At 45.2% G+C, this 21802-nt stretch overlaps 1 protein-coding gene across 1 annotated transcript in view; it reads left to right on the top strand.

Moving 5' to 3' along the window:
* Window positions 1–21802, top strand: part of KMT2D (lysine methyltransferase 2D) — a 145736-nt gene that overhangs the window by 49000 nt on the left and 74934 nt on the right. Inside the window, 12 exon segments of the mRNA XM_070740448.1 lie at window positions 2026–2191; window positions 2292–2406; window positions 5224–5375; window positions 8820–8986; window positions 10213–10322; window positions 10324–10345; window positions 11318–12231; window positions 12425–12538; window positions 14621–14731; window positions 15394–15498; window positions 17213–17394; window positions 18720–18884. Of these exon segments, the coding sequence (XP_070596549.1) occupies window positions 2026–2191; window positions 2292–2406; window positions 5224–5375; window positions 8820–8986; window positions 10213–10322; window positions 10324–10345; window positions 11318–12231; window positions 12425–12538; window positions 14621–14731; window positions 15394–15498; window positions 17213–17394; window positions 18720–18884 (2323 nt within the window).

Genomic DNA, 21802 nt, shown 5'->3' with positions numbered 1-21802 from the left:
CCCGGTGGGGGCGGAAAGGGGTGTGGTTGGGCGCGGGATTAAGCATGGGGGAGTAGATTAGAATCATGTACACATGACAACACAAGAGAAAGTGCAAACCCGTAGCAACTGGGCCGGTGCATCCCCCTCCCCTACGCGCATCCCGCTAGATCCGGGTGAAGCGCCCCTTTCCCACCGTAAGCAAAGGCGAGGGGAAGCCCTCCCTCTTCTTGTGTGGGAATCTCTCCCCCCCCCCCCCCAGCTTCTCTTCGCACGTTGTGGCTGAGGCAAGTGGCAAAACGTGGGGCGGAGGGAAAGGAGATGGTGGTGGGAAACCAGTGTTTTGTGTTGGGGGGGCGGGAAGTGGATTTTGGGGGAAACGGGCGTTGGGTGCACCGCGTGGGGAACAGATTGGGGTGCGAATGAAAGCCCGCGTGGAGACACACACACACAACCATATGGAACGGGCAAGGGAGACGCTGGGTTGGGGCTTGGGGGAGGGGAAAAAAAGGGAGGGGGCAGGTGTGGAAATTCTGACTCTGCGGACTGGTGCAACATGCCCTGCGGCCCAGTACTGGTCCACGGCCTGGCGGTTGGGGAGCCCTGGTCTAAGGTGCTGGCTGGGAAGTTCTGGGAGTTGAAGTCCAGATATCTTCAAGTTGCCAAGGTTGGGAAACACTTTAATGGGTACAGTTGACACAAAAAAATTAGAACAGTGATAACGAACCTTTTTTTTTTTTTTGCTCCGATGCTAAAAGTGCATGCACATGTATGATGGGGCATGCCCACACACATAATGCAATGGCCTTTGCATGCACCCCCTCCCCTAGCACTGCCCCCACATTTCTGAACTTCTGGTTGGCCTGTTGGGCCGTTTTTTTTGCCATTTACAGGCTTCAGAGTCTTTCTTGAAATCTGGGGAGGCCCAAAACAGCCCAATGAATGAAAATGGCCTACCCCACCGCCCTCCAAAATGCTGAAAATTAGCTGGCCAGCGCTCACAGTTGACATAGGGCAAAGCCTCATGTGCCCTTAGAAACCCACCTCTGCTGTCAGGCATGGGGGAACTGAGATATCTCTCCTTGCCTATGTAGTTTTATGTATGGTATGTTTGTGTGTATGCTTTTTAAATAATGGGTTTTTTTAGACTTTTAATATTAGATTTGTTACTGCATATTGTTTTATCATTGCTGTGAGCCGCCCCGAGTCTCAGAGAGGGGCGACATTTATTTATTTATTTATTTATTAGATTTGTATGCCGCCCCTCTCCGTAGACTCGGGGCGGCTCACAACACAATAAAACAGTTCATGACAAATCTAATAATTATAATTTAAAATATTTTAAAAACCCCATTACTAAGCAAACATACATACAAACATACCATGCATAAATTGTATATGCCCGGGGGAGATGTCTCAGTTCCCCCATGCCTGACGACAAAGGTGGGTTTTAAGGAGCTTACGAAAGGCAAGGAGAGTAGGGGCAGTTCTAATCTCTGGGGAGAGCTGGTTCCAGAGAGTTGGGGCCGCCACAGAGAAGGCTCTTCCCCTGGGGCCCGCCAACCGACATTGTGGGACCTAATCGGTCACTGGGATTTGTGCGGCAGAAGGCGGTCTCGGAGATATTCTGGTCCGATGCCATGAAGGGCTTTAAAGGTCATAACCAACAATTTGAATTGTGACCGGAAATTGATCGGCAACCAATGCAGACTGCGGAGTGTTGGTGTGACCTGGGCATATTTAGGGAAGCTCATGATTGCTCTCGCAGCTGCATTCTGCACGATCTGAAGTTTCCGAACACTTTTCAAAGGTAGCCCCATGTACAAATCTAATAAATAATAATAATAATAATAATATGATGGCTCCCTGTGCCACCTATGGCACCCGTGCTATAGGTTTCACCATCAGTGGATTAGAACGAGAGAAGTCTTGGGGTGTTTCTGGATTTGGCTGTAAGGAGAGGGTTCGGATTAATGAGAGAGGAGGTGACCCCAGTACCTTTTTTTTTTTTAGCAGTTTTCAATCCGACTTCTTTTCTTCCTGCAGAGGATTCACGCTGCATGGTGTGCGATGCTCCAGGAGAACTTCGCGACCTGCTCTTCTGCACGAGCTGTGGCTTGCACTACCATGGCACCTGCTTGGAGATCACGGTAACGCCGCGGAAACGCTCGGGCTGGCAGTGTCATGAATGCAAGGTTTGCCAAACCTGCAGGTGCGTCTGAAGGCCCTCGGCACGTGCCGAGCACCTCAGGAAGGACTGAGGACGAGGACCCATTGGTTTGACTGGGCTGTGTGATGTCTCTTCCTTTCAGGCTGTCTGGTGAGGACAGCAAGATGTTAGTGTGCGAAGCCTGCGAAAAATGCTACCACACCTACTGCTTGAAACCTGCTATTGAGAGCCTCCCCACAGACTTCTGGAAGTGCAAAGTAAGCCATGTCTTATTGAGCAGTTCAGCAACACACACACACACCCAGGTGACCACGTTGTAATAATTTCTCTCCTTAATCCTGAATCTCCCAACCTGAGTCAGTTATACCAGTGTTTCCCAACCTTGGCAACTTGAAGATATCTGGACTTCAACTCCCAGAATTCCCCAGCCAGCGAATGCTGGCTGGGGAATTCTGGGAGTTGAAGTCCAGATATCTTCAAGTTGCCAAGGTTGGGAAACACTGAGCTAGACAAAGAAATGTGCGGATTTGCTGGTTTTGTTCAAGATGAGTGCAGGTAGTCCTCGATGTACAACCACAATTGAACCCAAAATGTATGTTGCTAAGTGGGGTCATTCGTCAAATGAGTTTTGCCCTCCTTTTACAACTTTGTCTTGTCTCAGTTGTTAAGTGAATCGTTGCAGTTTCGTTCATAGTGTGGTTGTTAAGTAAAGCTGGCTTCCCCATTGACTTTGCTAGTCAGAAGTCGCAAAAGGTTATCACATGACCTTGGTACACTGTAACCATTCATAAATATGAACCTGTTACCAAGCACCCCAATTTTGATTACAGGACCACAGTGATGCTGCATCGGTTGTGTGGAATACGGTCACAAGTCATTATTTTTCAATGCTATTTTAACTTTGAACTGTCACTGAATGAACTGTTTGTTGTAAGTGGAGGATGATCGGTGTTTGAGGAGATCAGTGGTAATGCTACTCATTTTTTCTATCCAGTGGATATCTGGAGGGAATCCCATAATGTATCTCTACGTTTGCTGGCCTAAGGATTAGAAACCCTGTTCTGTGAATTTCTCCCTTAACTAAATTCACTTCGTGTAAATTACAGTCTTTAAGCTCCTGTCATGTTTGTAGCCTTGGATCTGTTTTGGATATGACCCTAAACAATAGTTCAGTGTGAACAAGCCATCATCTTCCTGCCCCCTCCTTTCTGACACAGCTGCTAAAGGTGATTGTAGCATTTGTGTCCAAGTTTTAAGTAACTAAAGCTCAGGATTCTATTCAGAAGGAGAAGGCATTGCTTAATATTGGTTAAAATTTATTCAAAGAAGCCAAGAACAAAATGGATTGCAGTCCTGGCTCTTACAATGCCCTATTGTTAAAAATAACTGGTGTTATTACAATGATAAACTCTGATTAGTTTAGAGTGTACAGCAAATCCTTCTAGTTTCTTTTCCATGGTATGTTTGCAAGGGTATGAGGGGTGTAAATGCTGGGGCTTTCATGGGTTATATTTTGGGTATTTTGCTTTGGATAATGAGATGGTGGCATCTAAATTGATTGATTGATTGATTGGTTGAATGAATGAATGAATGAATGAATGAATAAGGGAAAACGCTGAAGGGATGTTGTATGTGTGTTGCACTGGGATTTTAAGTAATACAACTATAGTGGCAAAGAGAACCATCTGTAAATATTCAGAAATTCTCTTTTCCGAAAAACAAGCTGTGACTGTTACAATTTTCAATGGTCTAAAAGATTGTTCTGATGACCAACCTGGTTTGGGTCTGAAAGATTATCCGGAGTCCAGATCATTTCTTAATGTAAGGCAGTACACCATGTTTGGCTGTGATTCCTTACTTTAAGAGTTCTTATCTTCAGCCAGAGCAGAATTGATGTTACTGCTGAAGAGTTGGAAAATGTTATATAACAAGCCCACAGAACTTTGGAATCTTTGAAAGAGTTGGAAAGGAGAGCAGAATTTTGAGATTCTAATTGTATTTTTAAGTAAGCTCTTGTCCTTTCACTGTGGCAGAGGCATCCTAGAAAACATTTCAGCAGCATATCGGTTTTCAAAGAGTGAGACTGCTATTCTTTAACATGGCTGAGTTCTTGAAATTTGGCAAACCTCAAATTTATACAACCTATGTAGATTGAAAACATTTAGATAAATTAATCTCTCTGTCTGGGGGGAGGGAAGCCCATTTCATTATGATTAGGCAAGGGAAATTGTTTCCTCATATAAGCTATTACTTCTAGTTTTTTCTTATCATTCCTGTCACCCATTTCCTCCCACTTATGACTGTATGACTGTAAACTTGTTGTTTGTATCCTTAAGATTTTTATCAATAGTTTCCTGATTGCTTATTTGACCCCTATGACAATCATTAAGTGTCGTACCTCATGATTCTTGACAAATGTATCTTTTTATGTACACTAAGAGCATATGCACCAAAGACAAATTCCTTGTGTGTCCAGTCACACTTGGCCAATAAAGAATTCTATAGAATTTTTTTTTTAGTATGATTGTCTAATGAATGGTTAATGGAAGTTTTTTAAAGTAGAATTTTTAGGATTGTTTTTTAATGTATTATGAATTGTATTGTTTATTATTGTTTCTTGTATATGCTGTGATCCACCCCGAGTCCTCGGAGAGAGGCGGCATACAAATCCAATTAAACAAATAAAGGAAATAAATAAATATACTGTATTATCACCTAACCATAGATCAATTTACATGAATTGTAAAGTCCAATAAGTCTCAAAAACTGTCCCATAAACTATAGCTAGTCTTTCCCATCCAGGCAAATAGAATTGATTGCCCCAATGAAAGAGATACACACACACACACACACCCCTACACACACACAAAAGTAGGTCTACATTTGGTGGTGGGGTTTGTTTTTTTTGTTCTTTAGTGAGATCTACTTACTTGCACTATCAAAATACACCTGACCCTGTCCTAGTTTTATTAGTCACAATTTTAGGAAAATCCAATGCAATCAGGCTGTCCATGAAAAAAAACCCCTGTCGTTTCCCCCCCATTCTGAATGCCCGTATTTCTCCTTTCTTCCAGAGCTGCCGTGTTTGTTCTGACTGTGGCTTCCGCTCATCCTCATTGGAATCCAGCATTCAGTGGTACGAAAACTACTCTCTGTGTGAAGGATGTCGCGAGCAGCGCTGCAACAAAGCTAACAGTACAGAAGCTGTGCAGCAGCCCAGTCCAGAGTGAGTCCCCCATCTCTTTGGCCTCAGTTAAATGGGTTGTCTGCAGGGATGTGGCTTACCTTGTTTTCTGCTGCCGAGGGTGATTGCAAGATGGGTTTGCCCTGCCAATCAATTTGAAACCCCGTGTAATATGTTACAGGGCCATCTGTCCTTGCATTCACCACATTCGTGCATCATGTCATGTGTGATTGTTTTAATCTCTTAGACTTTTCAATTTTTTTCTTGATTTCCTCAATTCTCTTCAAGCCGCCTTCTCAGCCATTCACTCTTCCTTCATGCATTGGTTTTGCGATTTAGTATACATTCATTATACCAAATTACAGGTACAGTAATACCTCATCTTACAAACTTAATTTGTTCCGGAAGTAGGTTCGTAAGGCCTAAGCGATTAATGCGTGCAAAAAGAAAAAAAAATCGCAAAATGGCGCTCTGCTGGGCACTGCCGCCCGGATGTCACCTTTTAAAACAGCCGGGGGGCTTCTCGGCGTTCTTCCGAACCCGAACTTTTCGGGTTCGGGAGGCTGCCTAGAAGCGCTGCCACCCGGCTGTCACCTTCTGAAACAGCCGGGGGGGCTTCTCGGCATTCTCCTGAACGCCGAACCCGGAAATTCGGGTTTGGGTTCTGGAGGTCGCCGAGAAGCGCCCGACTGTTTCAGAAGGTTACAGCCGGGCGCTGCCGCTCGGCGGAGCGCCGTTTTTGCGATCGGCGGCAGCGTTTTCGGCTGATCTGGAGGCTGGAAAGGAGGTGGGGAATCCCAATAGGGAATTCCATGGGCGGAGCTTTGACGTCACGAAGACGTCCGACCGCTATATTTGTTGACCAAACGTTGTCCTATTTTATGACTTTTCTTGCCATATTTGTTAAGTGAATCACTGCAGTTGTTAAATTAGTAACACGATTGTTAAGGGAATCGAACTTCCCCATTGACTTGGCTTGTCAGAAGGTCGCAAACGGGGATCACGTGACCACAGGGACACTTCAACCATCATAAAGGGGAGTCAGTTGTCAAGCATCCAGATATAAATCATGTGACCATGGGGATGCTACAACGGTCATAAGGGTGAAAATTGCTCAAAGTAACTTTTTTCATTTCCGTTGTAACTTTGAACGGTCATTAAATGAACTGTTGTAAGTTGAGGACTACGGTACCACGGTACCTATAAAAGACAATGTGGCATGTGATTCTTGTATATTCATCCACAGATATTTCCATTAGATATTATGAAAATGTGGACAGAATTGCCATCATTTGTGCAGCTGAGAGAGAGAGGCAATCCAATTCTATCAAGGTTGATTAGGTGTCTGCTATTTCAGAAATCTTCAACCTTGGCAACTTTAAGACATGTGGACTTCAACTCCCCCGAGTTCCTCAGCTGGCTAAAGAATTCTGGGAGTTGAAGTCCACAGGGTTATAGTTGCCAAGGTGGGAGACCACTGTGCTATTTGAACATTCTGTAAAGGGATATCTTTTACTCTTAGCAGCGATGGAACACTGATCCTTCTGATAATGGTTCCTTTGGCCCATATGGAGCTGGGCATCCAGATGCTTCTGGCAGAAGTGATGTTTTCATGTGTTCTCAGTTTATAGGTTTGGGTTTTTTTAACCTATTAAAATTGAGACAGTATCTCCCCCTGGTGGAAGCTTAAAGCTGTTCTTCCATTGGCTGTAAGAGCTCCCATATTGTAACCGAATTTCCTGTTCTTTATGGCTACAAAAGACATTGACGATAAGTTGAGGTTTTCACTTTAGACTGAATAGGAGAATAGAACATTTCTCTTCACTCTTTTAGATGATGAAATGTTCAGACTTTACTAGATTAAGTAAAGCGTAAATTCAGTTTTTCCTCATTCATGTTGACGTAGATTTGTTGGATATTCGGTCAATTCACTCTTTGCTCCAAGTTAGAGCAAATCACCAATGCCATCCAATAAATGATACGCCAAATACGAATGGGGAGAGACTAAATCTCTGCTTTCCTTGACCTCCAAATATGACTGATGAGTTCATACTTTGGACACGTTAGGCAGCTCCCTTGAGAAGGACACAATGTTGGAAAAGATGCAACGAAAGGGAAGAAGAGGGCAACCAATGGCGAAGTGGATGTACTCTGTTACAGTGATGATGGCTGGACCAAAGTGCACCAGGAGGAATGGAAGGCCCTGGTTTGGGACAGATCAATCTGGTGCCTTCATGGCACGGGACCAGATTATCTTAGGGACCGCCTTCTGCTGCACAAATCCCAGTGACCAGTTAGGTCCCACAGAGTGGGCCTTCTCCGGGTCCCGTCAACTAAACAATGTCGTTTGGCGGGACCCAGGGGAAGAGCCTTCTCTGTGGCGGCCCCGGCCCTTTGGAACCAACTCCTCCCAGAGATTAGAATTGCCCCCACCCTCCTCGCCTTTCGCAAACTTCTTAAAACCCACCTCTGCCATCAGGCATGGGGGAACTGAGATATTCTTTCTCCCTAGGACTTTACAATTCATGCATAGTATGTCTGTATGTATGTTTGGTTTTTATAATAAGGGCTTTTTTAGTTATTTTAGTATTGGATTGGATTGTTACATGCTGTTTTTATCATTGTTGTTAGCCACCCCGAGTCTATGGAGAGGGGCCGCATACAAATCCAGTAAATAAATAAATAATAAAATAAAAAACACTATTTGTGGTTGTTAAAAATTGACACCAATGAGATGGCAAACCGTGAGCGTCTGTTGAGAGAAAATTTGGCAATAGCTTACAAGGTTGAATTATAAACAGTCATTATGTCTACCACAATATTCACGAAGTAGCTTTAAGGCACCCCTCTCCATCCCTCTAAAGCAGTGATTTTCAATCTTTTTTGAGCTGCGGCACATTTTTTACATATACAAAATCATGGGGCACATTGAGCGGGGAGGATTGGGGGGGCTAAAAAAAGTTTGGACAAAACAAATTATCTCTCTCTCTTCCTCCCTTTTGCTCTATTTATCTCCCTCTTTCTCTCTTTTCCTTCCTTCCCCTCTCTGTCCATCCCTCTTTCTTTCTCCCTTCCTTCCTTTCTTTTTTGCTCTTTCTATCTCTCCCTCCTTCCCTGCCTCTCACTCTCTTACTTTCTCTCTCTCTCTCTCTCTCTTGCTTTCTTTCTCTTTCTTGCTTTCTTTCTCTCTTTCTTGCTTTCTTTCTCTCTTTCTCTCTTTCTTTCTCTTGCTTTCTTTCTTTCTCTCTCTCTCTTGCTTTCTTTCTCTCTCTTTCTCTCTCTTGCTGAGCTTCGCGGCACACCTGACCATGTCTCGCGGCACACTGGTTGAAAAACACTGCTCTAAAGCTATAAAAGAAGTAATTATAAAGGCATGTTTCATAGGATTATTATTGTACGGAATATTTATAGAGAAAACACCAGTGAAATGCAACTTTTCTAGCCTCAGACAATTCATTTCAAATGCTTCCTTTTTGAACACCTTAGGCATATTCCCCCAGCAAGCAGCATCCCCACAACCGACCAGGCGATTTCCCCTCCACCCCCAGAAGAAGTCGATGTGGCCAGTCAGGGACAACTAGAAGGTCACGTCAGCCCTGTGAGCATGCAACAGGAAGAACAAGTGCCACTGGAGACTGGCCAGCAGCCCCTTGGTGAGTCACCTTCTTTCTACTTTTGGAAGTTGGCTAGATTGAACCTGAGAAGAGCCATCATGCGTCCGTGCTTTTTACAGCAGCCGGCTAGGCTGAAACAAATGACACATGCCAGAATTATGCATGAGGTTCAGTACAACTCTTAGTTGGCACATTGTTTTTGTTTGGGGCCTTGGTGGCTTAAGGCAGTGTTTCCCAACCTTGGGAACTTGAAGATATTTGGACTTCAACTCCCAGAATTCCCCAGCCAGCGAATGCTGGCTGGGGAATTTTGGGTGTTGAAGTCCAGATATCTTCAAGTTGCCAAATTGGGAAACACTGCCTTAAGCCACCAAACTGTTGCGTGAGTAGGCTCAGAAATCATGGAACAACTCTAGAGCGAAGAAAACTTTGTTACTATCTGTTGTGGTTCAACCTGAGGCTGCTGAGGGACCGGCTGCGTCTCTGCTGGCTCCATGCCCGGAGGAGGATGACAGCGCAGAGGAGAGGGCTGAACAGTTGGACGGGGGAGAGGAGAGTCAGGAATGGGATGAAGGAGAACAGCATGAGAGCCCCGGGGGGGGGGGGGGGGGGCTCTCCCCAGCCAGTAGCTTGGAGTCATTAGGTGATGACGCACAAGCTGTCATTGACATGAGACAGAGCAACAAAAGGAGCAGTTAAAGAAATATTATCACCATTGAATTAGAAACAGCTGGGTTTGGGTGTGATCCTCATCAGCAGGGTTTAAAAGGCAGGCAAGGCCTTGAAGCCATGTGGAGTGTTACCAATTGGAGTTGCGGTGACCTGCTTTGATTCTCAGCATCTCTGATCTTGGCTTGTGGCCTAGCAGTCTGGAAGACTCGTGGGAGACGTATGTTTGCTATCTACCGCTTCGTCTTGGCAGCAAGAATCTGGAATTGCTTCACGGACTATTGCCTTCGTGTATATATTTGAAGTTCCAGCGTTTTTCCTGTTTGTAAGGACATTTTCTGGTACCTGTGTTTTCCTTGAATTATATAAACTGCCTTTGCCTTTTACCAGTGTGTGTGGCTTCTCTTTTTGGGTTGGTATTGGCTTCTGGAGTGACCCAGACAGAACACTATCCTGTTTTATTTCCCTGCATTCATTTACCCAGGAGTTATAGTTCGGAAGAAACTATGAAGTTCCGTTTTGTGAAGAACTGGACAGGGAGTTAGATTTGATCTCTGTGCCGATTCTTTTAAACAGGATGTGTGTTTCTGTTCCAGATGCAGACAGACCTTTAGAACTGTGCAGTGTGGAGCTGGAGGCCACCGCAGGGCAGGAGCAAATGGAAGTGGAAACAGCATTAGAGCCTGAAAAAGCCCCCTCCCCGCCACCCCCCTCCCCCAGTACCACCAGGTGAGTTGCATATCTTGGATACAGCGCTAAATTTCAGAACACACAAAGCTTGCCCGACAGTCCAATACTTTAGAGATGGTGAGGATAGATTTAGTTCCTTGTTTTGATTCTATTAAGGGACGCGGTGGCACTGCGGCTTAAGACGCTGAGCTTATTGGCTGAAAGGTTGGCAGTTCATCAGTTCGAATCCCTAGTGCCGCGTAACGGGATGAGCTCCTGTTAACTTGTCTGCCAACCTAGCAGTTTGAAAGCACGTAAAAAATACAAGTAGAAAAATAGGGACTGTAGTCCATGCGCCTTTGGCATTTAGTCATTCCTGCCACATGAACACACAGACGTCTTCGGACAGCCCTGGCTCTTTGGCTTTGAAATGGAGATTAGCATCGCCCCCTAGAGTCAGGAACGACTAGCACATATGTGTGAAGGAAACCTTTACCTTTGATTCTATTAGTGGGATTCCAGTTGCTGACCGTCACCTTTGAAACCCTTAGTGGTTTGAGGTCAGGTTAATTTGAAAAGACCACATTTTCCTGGCTGACCCGCTAGAGCCAGAAGGCAAGGGATGTTGTGGGTCCCATCTCCTAAGGAGGTACATGTGGCGGGACCCAGAAAAAAGTCTTCTCCATGGTGGTTCTCTCCCTTTGGAACCCCATTTCTGCAGAGATTAGACTGGCTCCCAATTTGACATTTCTTTTGCAGGGTCCTAAAGTTGTGGTCCTACTACGGGCCTGGGGAATCCAGAGTGGAATGGAGCCCATCAAGTGGCTTATCTTATTGATAGTTGTTGCCAAGGGTGTAGGGGTTATTGTTTTTATTGTTTGTATATTGGGATTATTATTGTTGTGTAAGCTGAGAGTGACTCTGGGTGGCCATGTAAATCTTCTCAATAAATTATGTTTCTTCCATTTGTGAGTTTGTCTCCTTTCTCCTCTTTATCCTCCTCTCATCTTTCTTCTGATATCCATCCCCCAGATCCAGTGTTTGCTGCCCACCCGGAGGAGTCCCCCCTTGGTGCCAAAGAGCATCCTGCCTTCGAATTGCTGCCCGCAGAGCCAGAACCCCCAGAGAGTCACCTTCCACCTGCTCTCTTGGCCCAGGAAGCAGCGCCCTCTCCCAGGAGTCCTCCTCCTCCGCTTGGTGTGCTCCAGGGTGGCTCCTCAGAAGCAGTGGAAGGAGGAGAGCCCAGCGAAGAGCCCATGGACACAGAGGTGGAAGCCTCGGGCCTTGACAGCCCTGACAGGGATAGAATCCAGCAGCCCAACCAAGAGGAGGAGGTGGAGGAAGAGGAGGAGGAAGAGGCGGAGGAAGAGTTAGAGGGGACGGCAGCACCCAAGATGGAGCAGGAGCAGAGGTTCTCCCCGCAGCTGAGTGAAGAGGAGGGGCTAGACGAAGGGCACGTCACCGTTGAACCAGAGCCCAGTGAGATTCACCTGAGCTTTGGCAATGAATCCAAGTGCTCCCCTTCCCCCGTAGAGGTGGAATTGCTGGACAGAACGTCTCTTCCAATGGAAGCTTATGGATCCGCCACCCCGCTTGAAGGAGGGGCTGTTGGAGAGGAGGACCTAGGGCCAGCCTCCCCGCCCTCGAGGCCTCACCACCTAGTGAAGTCGGATATTGTGAATGAGATCTCAAACCTGAGCCAGGGGGATGCCAGCGCCAGCAGTTTTCCGGGCTCGGAGCTCCCCTTTGCCTCCCCGTACCACGAAGGCGGGGGCTCGCTTTCCCTAGAGATGGGTGGCTTAACCTCCACAGACGTCAGTCTGCAGAGGGACGACGGAGCCTCGTTGCCTCTGGGGGAAATGGAGGACTCTCTGCTATTCGACGTCAAAAGCGAATGTGAGAAGGGACGGCGGCGTAGCTCCCCAGCCCGCTCTCGTATCAAGCAGGTAAGCGGATGTCTTCGGACGGCTAACTTTGAATGTGATTTGCTGTCTCCTTCGTACGCTGTTGAAATCTCCCCCCTCCCCACCTGCATGTAGGGGAGTCCTGGAGGAAGGGTGGTGAAATAGAGGATGTCTATAACTCCCCTATATCTCCAGCCATCATTCTCCCTCCCTTTTTTTTTTCTTTTGGTCATAGGGTCGCAGCAGCAGTTTTCCTGGGAGGAGACGGCCTCGGGGAGGGTCTCACACGGGCCGAGGGCGGGGCCGATCACGTTTGAAATCCACCACTTCTTCCATCGAGACACTGGCGGTAGGGGCAGCTTTTAGAAGGCAGGACAATATTTGGGATATGGGATCGGATGGGATGAGCGGGATCCAGCCTAAGAGACCTTAACGCTTCCCAGAAATGGGAGATTGGCCCATTAATAAGAGACAGCAAGTACGGGCTTCACAACCGAAATTGAGCCCGAGCTTCCTGTTGCTAAGTGAGAACAGTTGTTAAGTGAGGCTTGACCCATTTTGCGACTTTCCTTGGTGTGGTTGTTTAAGAGAATCGCTTCCGTTGTTAAGTGAGTGACATAGTTGGTATGTGAATCTGGCTTCCCCCATTGACTTCGCTTGTCAGGCGTTTGCTGTGGGCACCGCAAACCGTCATAAATATTGAACCCGTTGCCAAGCATCCAGATTTTGGTCACGTGACCACAGGGGTGCTGTAACGGTTGTTAAGTATGAAAAACGGGTAGGAAAGTCGCCTTTTCCAATGCCGCTGTATCTTCAATCAATACCAGAATGAAAGGTTGTAAGCCAAACACTAGCTTCAAGGGCGTCCATTTTAATTCTTTGTGTGGCTCAGACAGAGAGGTAGGTGGCAAAGCATTACCGATCTGCCTACGGTTGTCTGGTCCTGTAGTCCTTCCCGCAATGACTGGAGCCAGTGGTCTGAGTGTCCTCATCCCCCTTCCTTATTTTAAATGGGTTTTCTAGGAGGTTCCTCCTCGGTTGGTTGGTTGTCTCCTTAGCTACGATAGGATTTCTCCCATTTTGGAGCAGTGCATTGTAAAGAGATGGAGAAGCTCTCCTTGTTGAAATTGCCTTCCTCTTGGTGCTCTTTCAAGGGCAGGTTTGGGAACAGGTACATCCTACCGAGGCATCTTGCACTGTTATTGAGAGAGAAGAAGACAAATAGTTTGAGTAGTTGTCGGCCTCCTCCTCTGTAGTATGGACAGAACTCTGGTATCTCATGAGCAGGCTGAAGCTACCTGTCCCATGTGCCCTCAGCTTTGAATGCTTGCTAAAATAGCAGCACATAAGTTCTTCCTGAGTCTTGGGTCATTCCTAAGTGCCCCCATTCATATCCAGGGCGGCAGACCAGGGGTGAAATGTTCCGGGTTCACTCATAGCTGTCGGTCATTGGAGAGCCGATTGCGAAAGGAGTGTGAGGCTCCGCCCACTCGCCCAAATGCTGTCATTTGGATTCTTTTACCCTCTACACATGCCCAGAACGCTTTGCGCAGAGGGTAAAAGAACCCAAATGGAGGCATCCAGGCAAATGGGCGGAGCCTCGTGCTCCCTTCACGATTGGCTCTCTGATGACCGACAACCACGAGTGAACTGGGAGCACTTCACCCCCAGGGCAGGCCTGCCGAAGGACCAGCTCTGGAAGCAAACACAGCAGACTGTGAATAGGAGAAAGAAAAATCCCCTCAGCTTTCGGCAGCCATCTTGGGGGAGGAGTCCCAACAGTGCATACGTTCTGTCAGTTGAGGGCCACGGCAGGCTGTGTGCGGCATGCCTGGGGCCACATTCCCAAAATGCAATGCATTTGGGGAGCAATACCTTACGAGAATCTTATTTTATTATTTATTTATTTATTGGATTTGTATGCCGCCCCTTTCCGCAGACTCGGGGCGGCTAACAACAACAATAAAACAGTATATAACAAAATCCAATACTAAAAACAGTTAAAAACCCATTATATAAAAACCAATCATACATACAGACATACCATGCATAAAATTGTAAAGGCCTAGGGGGAAGTGTATCTCAGTTCCCCCATGCCTGGCGGCAGAGGTGGGTTTTAAGCAGCTTTCGAAAGGCAAGGAGGGTGGGGGCAATTCTAATCTCTGGGGGGAGTTGGTTCCAAAGGGCCGGGGCCGCCACAGAGAAGGCTCTTCCTCTGGGTCCCGCCAAGCGACATTGTTTGGTTGATGGGACCCGGAGAAGACCCAGGATAAAATGGGTACATCCAACTATGTATGGGCATTTAAAAATAAAACTGTGAAAAAATTGGCCTCCTCCTGTTCTGGAAATGGGATGCAGGCCAGACTTTTGGCACGCCAGTTCTAAATGCCTTTCAACCCTTACTTTGTGCTTCTGCACTCTCTTCTACAAGCTGGCCGATATTGACAGCTCCCCAAGCAAAGAGGAGGACGATGACGACGACGACACAATGCAAAACACAGTGGTGCTCTTTTCCAACACAGACAAGTTTGTGCTGATGCAGGTGGGTCGGCTGTCAGTTGGTTTCTGATAGCATTGATTACATCAGTGGGAGGCAAGATCGACCTAGATCGATTCCTGTCGTTTGTGTGAGTAGGGTGCCTAAGGGGGCTCACAGAAGAGCAATTTTTAATAGTGTAAACCTTATATCATGCAAAGCTCCAGAACACACTTCCTGCTTTAAAGGATAAGACTCTGTCTCTTTCATATAAGACTTCCCGTAGCTGAATGATAACACCCAATTGAAGTCAGTATTGTTCTTTTTAAACTTAGATTGCGCATAGATCTGATAGCCTTCAAAGTTATTGAGACATGTCTTGTCACTTTATAATTGTGTCTGTGCTCCATATCGGGGTGATCTGTAAACAGGAAGCAAGCTTTTGCATTCTAATGGCAAATGGCAGATTTCATTTAGAGAAGTTTTCCTATTGAGATAGGTTATACACTTGGAAATTATGATTTAACTAGTTAAAAGCCAGAATGCAATGTAGCATTCGCTTTTTTTATGGTCAACTATCACTGTGTTTATGGGAAGGGGTGGTAATAACACACCTACCATCAATAGAGTAGGCAGAATAACAGAAAAGTAAGGGTAGATATGTAGACACTTTTCGTAGGCTTGGGGAGAACTGATCTCATCCCGATTTTTTCTTCTTTCCTGGATAGGACATGTGCGTAGTGTGTGGCAGTTTTGGCCGTGGCGCAGAGGGCCATCTCCTGGCTTGTTCCCAATGTTCGCAGTGTTACCATCCTTATTGTGTAAACAGCAAGGTAAGACCTGATTTTAGCTACTATTTCTTCTCCAAAATTCCCCTCCCCCAAAATGTAGCCCAACACATCCCTAGTTAGGCCATGCAATCAGATTTGCCAGTCTGTCTAAATATGGTGTGGGCTACAGCACCCTTCTTCCATAACTAACGGGGGCAAACCAAGGATGAGGACTAGAATCTAGCAACCTGGACGATATCAGAGGAGGGAAGTTTTGAAAAATAGGATTCCACTTCTGAGATGTAGAGGTGAAATCCAGCAGGTTCTGGAGAACTGGTAGCGGAAATGTAGAGTAATTTGGAGAACTGGCAAATACCACCTTGGGCTGGCCCCAGAGTTGAGTGGGAACGGGGATTTTGCAGTATCCTTCTCCTACGATGCCCATCAAGCCACGCTCACAGAACCGGCAGGGGAAAATAGTGAATTTCAGCCCTGTGTGGTAGCTATCATTTGGTTTCTCATGGGTATGGGCCTGGTGTGTTTGGAGAAAACTAATAGTATATAGAAAAGATTGGGTTGGGTTACCAATAAAAGAAAATATTTGTAGCTCAGGGTTGAACTGTGGGGGTCCTTGAAACTCTGAGCTTGGTTGTTTTCATATCATTTAATTCATTATCGCATTAGGTAATATCATTGGCACCAGGAAGCACCAAGAATCCCACATTGGGATGGGGATAATTTTTTTAAGGAAACTGTGGCTATCTGTCAACTTATCCTGGCCTGTGGAAGTCCGATTAGACCCCTAGGATTTGAATGATCTAGTGTGCCATTGGAATTGATTAGGAAATAGCTAAAGAAAAACCCACTTTCTATTCGATTTATTTATTTATTAAATTTGTACACACACACACACACACACACACACACACACACACACACCCGTAGACTCGGGGCGGCTCGCAACAGTAATAGAAAACAATATATAATACAAATCTAATAATTAAAACTAAAAACCCATAATTTAAAAAACATGCACACAACATACCATACATAAACAGTATAGGCCTGGGGAAGTTATCTCAGTTCCCCCATGCCTGACGGCAGAGGTGGGTTTTAAGGAGTTTACGAAAGGCAAGGAGGGTGGGGGCCGTTCTAATCTCAGGGGGGAGCTGGTTCCAGAGGGTGGGGGCCACCACAGAGAAGGCTCTTACCCTGGGACCCGTGAAACGACATTGTTTAGTCGACGGGACCCGGAGAAGGCCAACTCTGTGGGACCTAATCTGTCGCTGGGATTTGTGCGGCAGAAGGCGGTCCCCAGAGATGAAGTTACCCTGTGGTAATATGGGAGGTGAATTAGATTTGTAAATACATATAAATAAAGTGATTTATTTTGCCCTGTTTTCTATTGTCTTGCACAGTTAACAAACTTCAAGAGCTTATCTATGCTTATCTACAGTGAAGTTAAACTCTAGGGAGATTAGTCACACAACAAATTTACAAGCAGAGGGTCCCAAACACCCCGTCCCATTTTTATTGTACTGCAGTTTCCATCCTCCACACTCATGGGATGACAGATCATTTGTCCTACATTATTAAGTAGGCAAGGCTGAGAACCATTGACATAGAGGAGTGCCAGATGTTCTGCAGTCCAATATGCCTTGGATCCCAGTAATGCAACACTGCAGGCTCTCAATAATCTCTCCCACCAGGACCCACCAGTCTTTTGACTATGTGTAGGCTTCCCTTTCTCCATGTCTGCCTCTCTTTCTGTGTTAAGATTACAAAGGTGATGCTACTCAAGGGTTGGCGTTGCGTGGAATGCATTGTGTGCGAGGTGTGTGGCAAAGCATCTGATCCCTCCCGCCTTCTGCTCTGCGATGATTGTGATATCAGCTACCACACTTACTGCCTGGATCCACCTCTCAATACTGTGCCCAAGGGCGGCTGGAAATGTAAATGGTGAGCAACAGATCAAAATTTCTGTAGGGAGCCCCAAAGGGCAGATCACACTGTGTGTATATTTCACCCAACATAGGATTTGTTTGGGTTGTTGGCTTAGCACAATCCACTTGTTGCAGCTTAGCATATGCAAGAGCAACGCTTTGGATTATTTCCTGAATCATGCTTTAATAATATTTCATTAACATTTTATGCAAATTCATTCTGATGTATTTTGCTTCAAATAAAGTAGAAATTAAGTATCATAATGAAACCCTTTTTTTCTCTCCCAATTTTTGGTCTTGCACTTGGATGATTCACTGAATTCTCAGTAAGAATATTTCTAAGAATTCTGGTTGGTTAGGTTAGCCGAAAATGTACCTAATGCCTCATTAAGTAGATTTTCAGCTATATAAAAAATCAGATGTTTTGAATTGGATTATAACGTAATGCGAGATATATATTTTCCAATAATATGCCTCTAATTTTTTTAAAAAAACAGGATATTACCTCTATGCATTCTGTATTTACAAGGACTATTCTTTGTTGTTTTTTAAAAAAACTCATTCTGATATACTTACATAGTTGCACAATTTGTAGTGGCAAACTGTAATGAAAAGCCAGATTTCCACAATTTACATAATGCCCTCAAGATATTCTGCAATTACAACTTTTACAAATCCCCATCCTTACAAGTATGAAATGTACTGATTAGGTATTATTCATTCATTCATTCATTCATTCATTCATTCATTCATTTATTTATTGGACTTGTATGCGGCTCACAACATATCAATAATAAAACAGTATACAATAATACAACTAAACCCAGTTAATGTAGATGGTTAATTTAAAACATTGCAAAAAGGCTAAACATTAAAAACCATTCATTCAAGTGCAAAACATGAGCATACTATACATTCAGTGGCCAGAGGCCGGGATCTAATGACCCCAAGCCTGGCGGCATAAATGAGTTTTCAGATTCTTATGAAAGGCAAGGAGGGTGGGGGCGATAAGAATCTCTGGGGGGAGCTCATTCCAGAGGGCTAGGGGCCCTACAGAGAACGCTCTTCCCCTGGGCCCCGCCAAGCGACATTGTCTAATTGACGGGACCTGGAGAAAGCCGACTCTGTGGGACCTAACCAGACGCTGGGATTCATTATGGCAGTTCCCATCCGATAGAATTGGAAGGCAGGCACCTATAGAATGCTAAATGTAGAAGAGAAAATTCCTGTGCTCTTTTTCTCACTTTAAAGTACTTCTGGCTTTCTGTTCTTACAACAAGGAGGGAAATAAGTTGAATTTTACAGACAGCACTAATCGTTTGCCCATCTCTCTTTAATCAGGTGCGTGTGTTGTGTGCAGTGTGGAGCAGTTTCACCCGGCTTCCACTGTGAATGGCAGAGCAATTACACCCATTGTGCTCCCTGTGCCAGTCTTGTCACTTGTCCCATCTGCCACGTGAAGTACGTTGAGGATGACCTCTTAATCCAGTGTCAGCATTGTGAACGGTAAGCCCCAATCCCTTGCCCCACCTGGTATCACCATTTTATCGGGGTATTAAATTTATGGAAATACGTTTGGATGTTGGCACCTGTTTTGTTTCCTGGAACATCCCTTTAGGGGAGTTTTGTTTACTGCTATATTCATGGACATTTCAACTTGCAAAAGGCTAAAGTTCAAGGATGCTAGAATTTTTCTTTCTTTATTTTTCATTATTCGTTACAAATTCTGGCTGGCATTCTTACATTGCTGAGTGGCACAGATGAGAAGGTGTATTAAAGCCATGAAAATGAGAAGGAAGGAAAATACCCTCCAGAACAGGGGTGTCAAACTCAAGACCCGTAGGCCAAATCCAGCCTGCGGGGTGCTTAGATCTGGCCCATGGGACCACCCTGGAATAATAATAATAATAATAATAATAATAATAATAATAATAATAATAATAACAACAACAACAACAACAACAACAACAACAACAACAACAACAACAACAACAACAAAACAACAGCAGCAACAACAGCAGCAACAACAACAACAACAATAATAATAATAATAATAATAATAATGAAGATCTAAAAATCGAGCTGCAACAACTGGCATAAGCCACTTAAAGTGATCCCAGTGGTACTTGGCACGCTGGGCGCAATGCCAAATGATCTCAACGGACATTTGAAAACCATCGGAATTGACAAAATCTCCATCTGTCAATTGCAAAAGGCCTCTTTACTGGGATCGGCAAACATAATTTGCCGCTACATCACGCAATCCTAGGTGCTTGGGAAGCACCCGACTGGTGATGAAATATGAAATCCAGCATAGTGATCTCGTTTGCTGTGTTGTATTGACATAATAATAATAATAATAATAATAATAATAATAATAATAATAATAATAATAATAATAATATTATTATTATTATAATAATTATTAATTAGATTTGTATGTTGCCCCTCTCCGAGGACTCGGAGTGGCTCACAACAACAATAAATATAATAGAATACAAATCCAATATAAACTATATTAAAAAACCCATTACTGTATTATTAAAAACTAGCTATTCTAAAACAATCACACCAACCTCATGTTGAGTCAGGAAAGGTAAGGGGAGAAATTAATCCCCCCATGCCTGGCGGTATAAATGGGTCTTCAACATCTTACAGAAGGCAAGAAGGGTGGGGGCAATTCGAATCTCGGGGGAATTGATTCCAGAGGGCTGGGGTCATCACAGAGAAGGCTCTTCCCCTAGGTCCTGCCAGACGACATTGTTTGGTCGACGGGACCCGCAGAAGGCCAACTCTGTGGGACCTTATCGGTCGCTGGGATTCGTGCAGCAGAAGGCGGTCCCCCAGGTATTCTGGTCCACTGCCATGTAGGGCTTTATAGGTCATTACCAACAATTTGAATTGTGAGCTGAAACTGATCGGCAGCCAATTGAAGCCAGAAACAGCAGAGGACTGCCCCGCGGTGCCTTTGCCAGCAAAAATTGAGCTTCGGAGAGCCACATGTGACCTTCCCAAGCTCTGTTTTTGCTGGCAGAGGGTCGCGAGAGGACATTGCACCAAAAACCAGAGCTTGGGAACCTGAGTACTCAGGCCATGAGTTACACTGAACTGCTCAAGCCCACCCCGGGCCCCTGAGGTGAAACACAACCCCAATGCAGCCCTCAATGAAATCTAGTTTGACATCCCTGCTCTTGAAACTTTAGTATATGACATTAATGATATAAGAGCTAGGGTGGTGTAGTGGCTAGAATGCAGTACTGCTTATTCATTGCTTATTCCAGGAGTTTGATTTTGACAGGCTCAAAGTTGACTCAGCCGTCATCCTTCTGAGGTTGATAAAATGAGGACAAAGATTGTTGGCACCAATATGTTGACTCTGTAAAACCACTTAAAGAGGGCAGTAGAGCACTGTGAAGCGGTATATAAGCCTAAGTCAGTGATGGCAAACCTTTTTTTCCACAGGTGCCGAAAGAGCATGTGGTTGCACTATCGCACATGCGTGAGTGTCCACACCCATAATTCAATGCCTGGGGAGGGCGAAAAAGCTTCCCCCACCCCCAGAGGCCCTCTGGAGGCTGAAAATTGCCTGCTTCCCAACTTCTGGTGGGCCCAGTCAGCTTGTGTTTCGCCTTCCCCAGGCTCCAAAGGCTTCCCTGGAGCTGGGGAGAGATAAAAACGCCCTCCCCCATCCCCCAGAAGCTCTCTGGAAGCCAAAAATGCCCTCCCAGAGCCTCTTTGCAAACTAAAAATCAGCACCCATGCATGTTGGAACTGATAATGGCTCTAGTGTAACGGCTCGCGTGCCAGCAGATATGGCTCCGTATGCCACCTGTGGTACCCGTGCCATAGCTTTGCCATCACTGGCCTAAGTGCTGTTATCCAATACATAAACTATATTGGAGAATTGCAATTGCCAGTAAAGAGAAGATTGATCTATATCTCTTCACTAATATACTAATTATGACTGGTTCCAGAAAGTTAACGGCCACTGCAACGTCCTATGGTCACGTGATCAAAATCTACCCCCCTCAATGATTTGGTTCTCCCTGGCTGCCTCTCTCCTCTGAGGACAACTCCTAATAGTAGGGTTTATTTCCTGGAGAAACCACAGGTTTATGCTATGATGTGTCCTGACATGGCTCCTAATTCTGAATTAGCTGTAATCCCTTTATAATGTTCCCCTGTCTGGCAGTGGTGGAGGTCATTCTGAGAAAGGCGTAGAACATTTCCTCCACAGTCTGTTTGTCCTTTGAGGACTTAGTATTCTTCTTGGAGAACAGAGCGAGGCGTAACCTGAATAATGGAAGATGTGAGCGGCAGTGTGTGGACTGTCAGCAGTAGTTCTAATGTTTTAGCTTCCTCCCTTTTCTCTTAAAATATATTAGGATGCTTGGAGTACTGCACTGTATATGTGTTTCCCTTTG

This window comes from Erythrolamprus reginae, chromosome 2, assembly GCF_031021105.1.
Source record: "Erythrolamprus reginae isolate rEryReg1 chromosome 2, rEryReg1.hap1, whole genome shotgun sequence".
NCBI lineage: Eukaryota > Metazoa > Chordata > Lepidosauria > Squamata > Dipsadidae > Erythrolamprus > Erythrolamprus reginae.
Note: the sequence above shows the minus strand (reverse complement) of the source record. Positions and strands in the feature narration are given on the sequence as shown.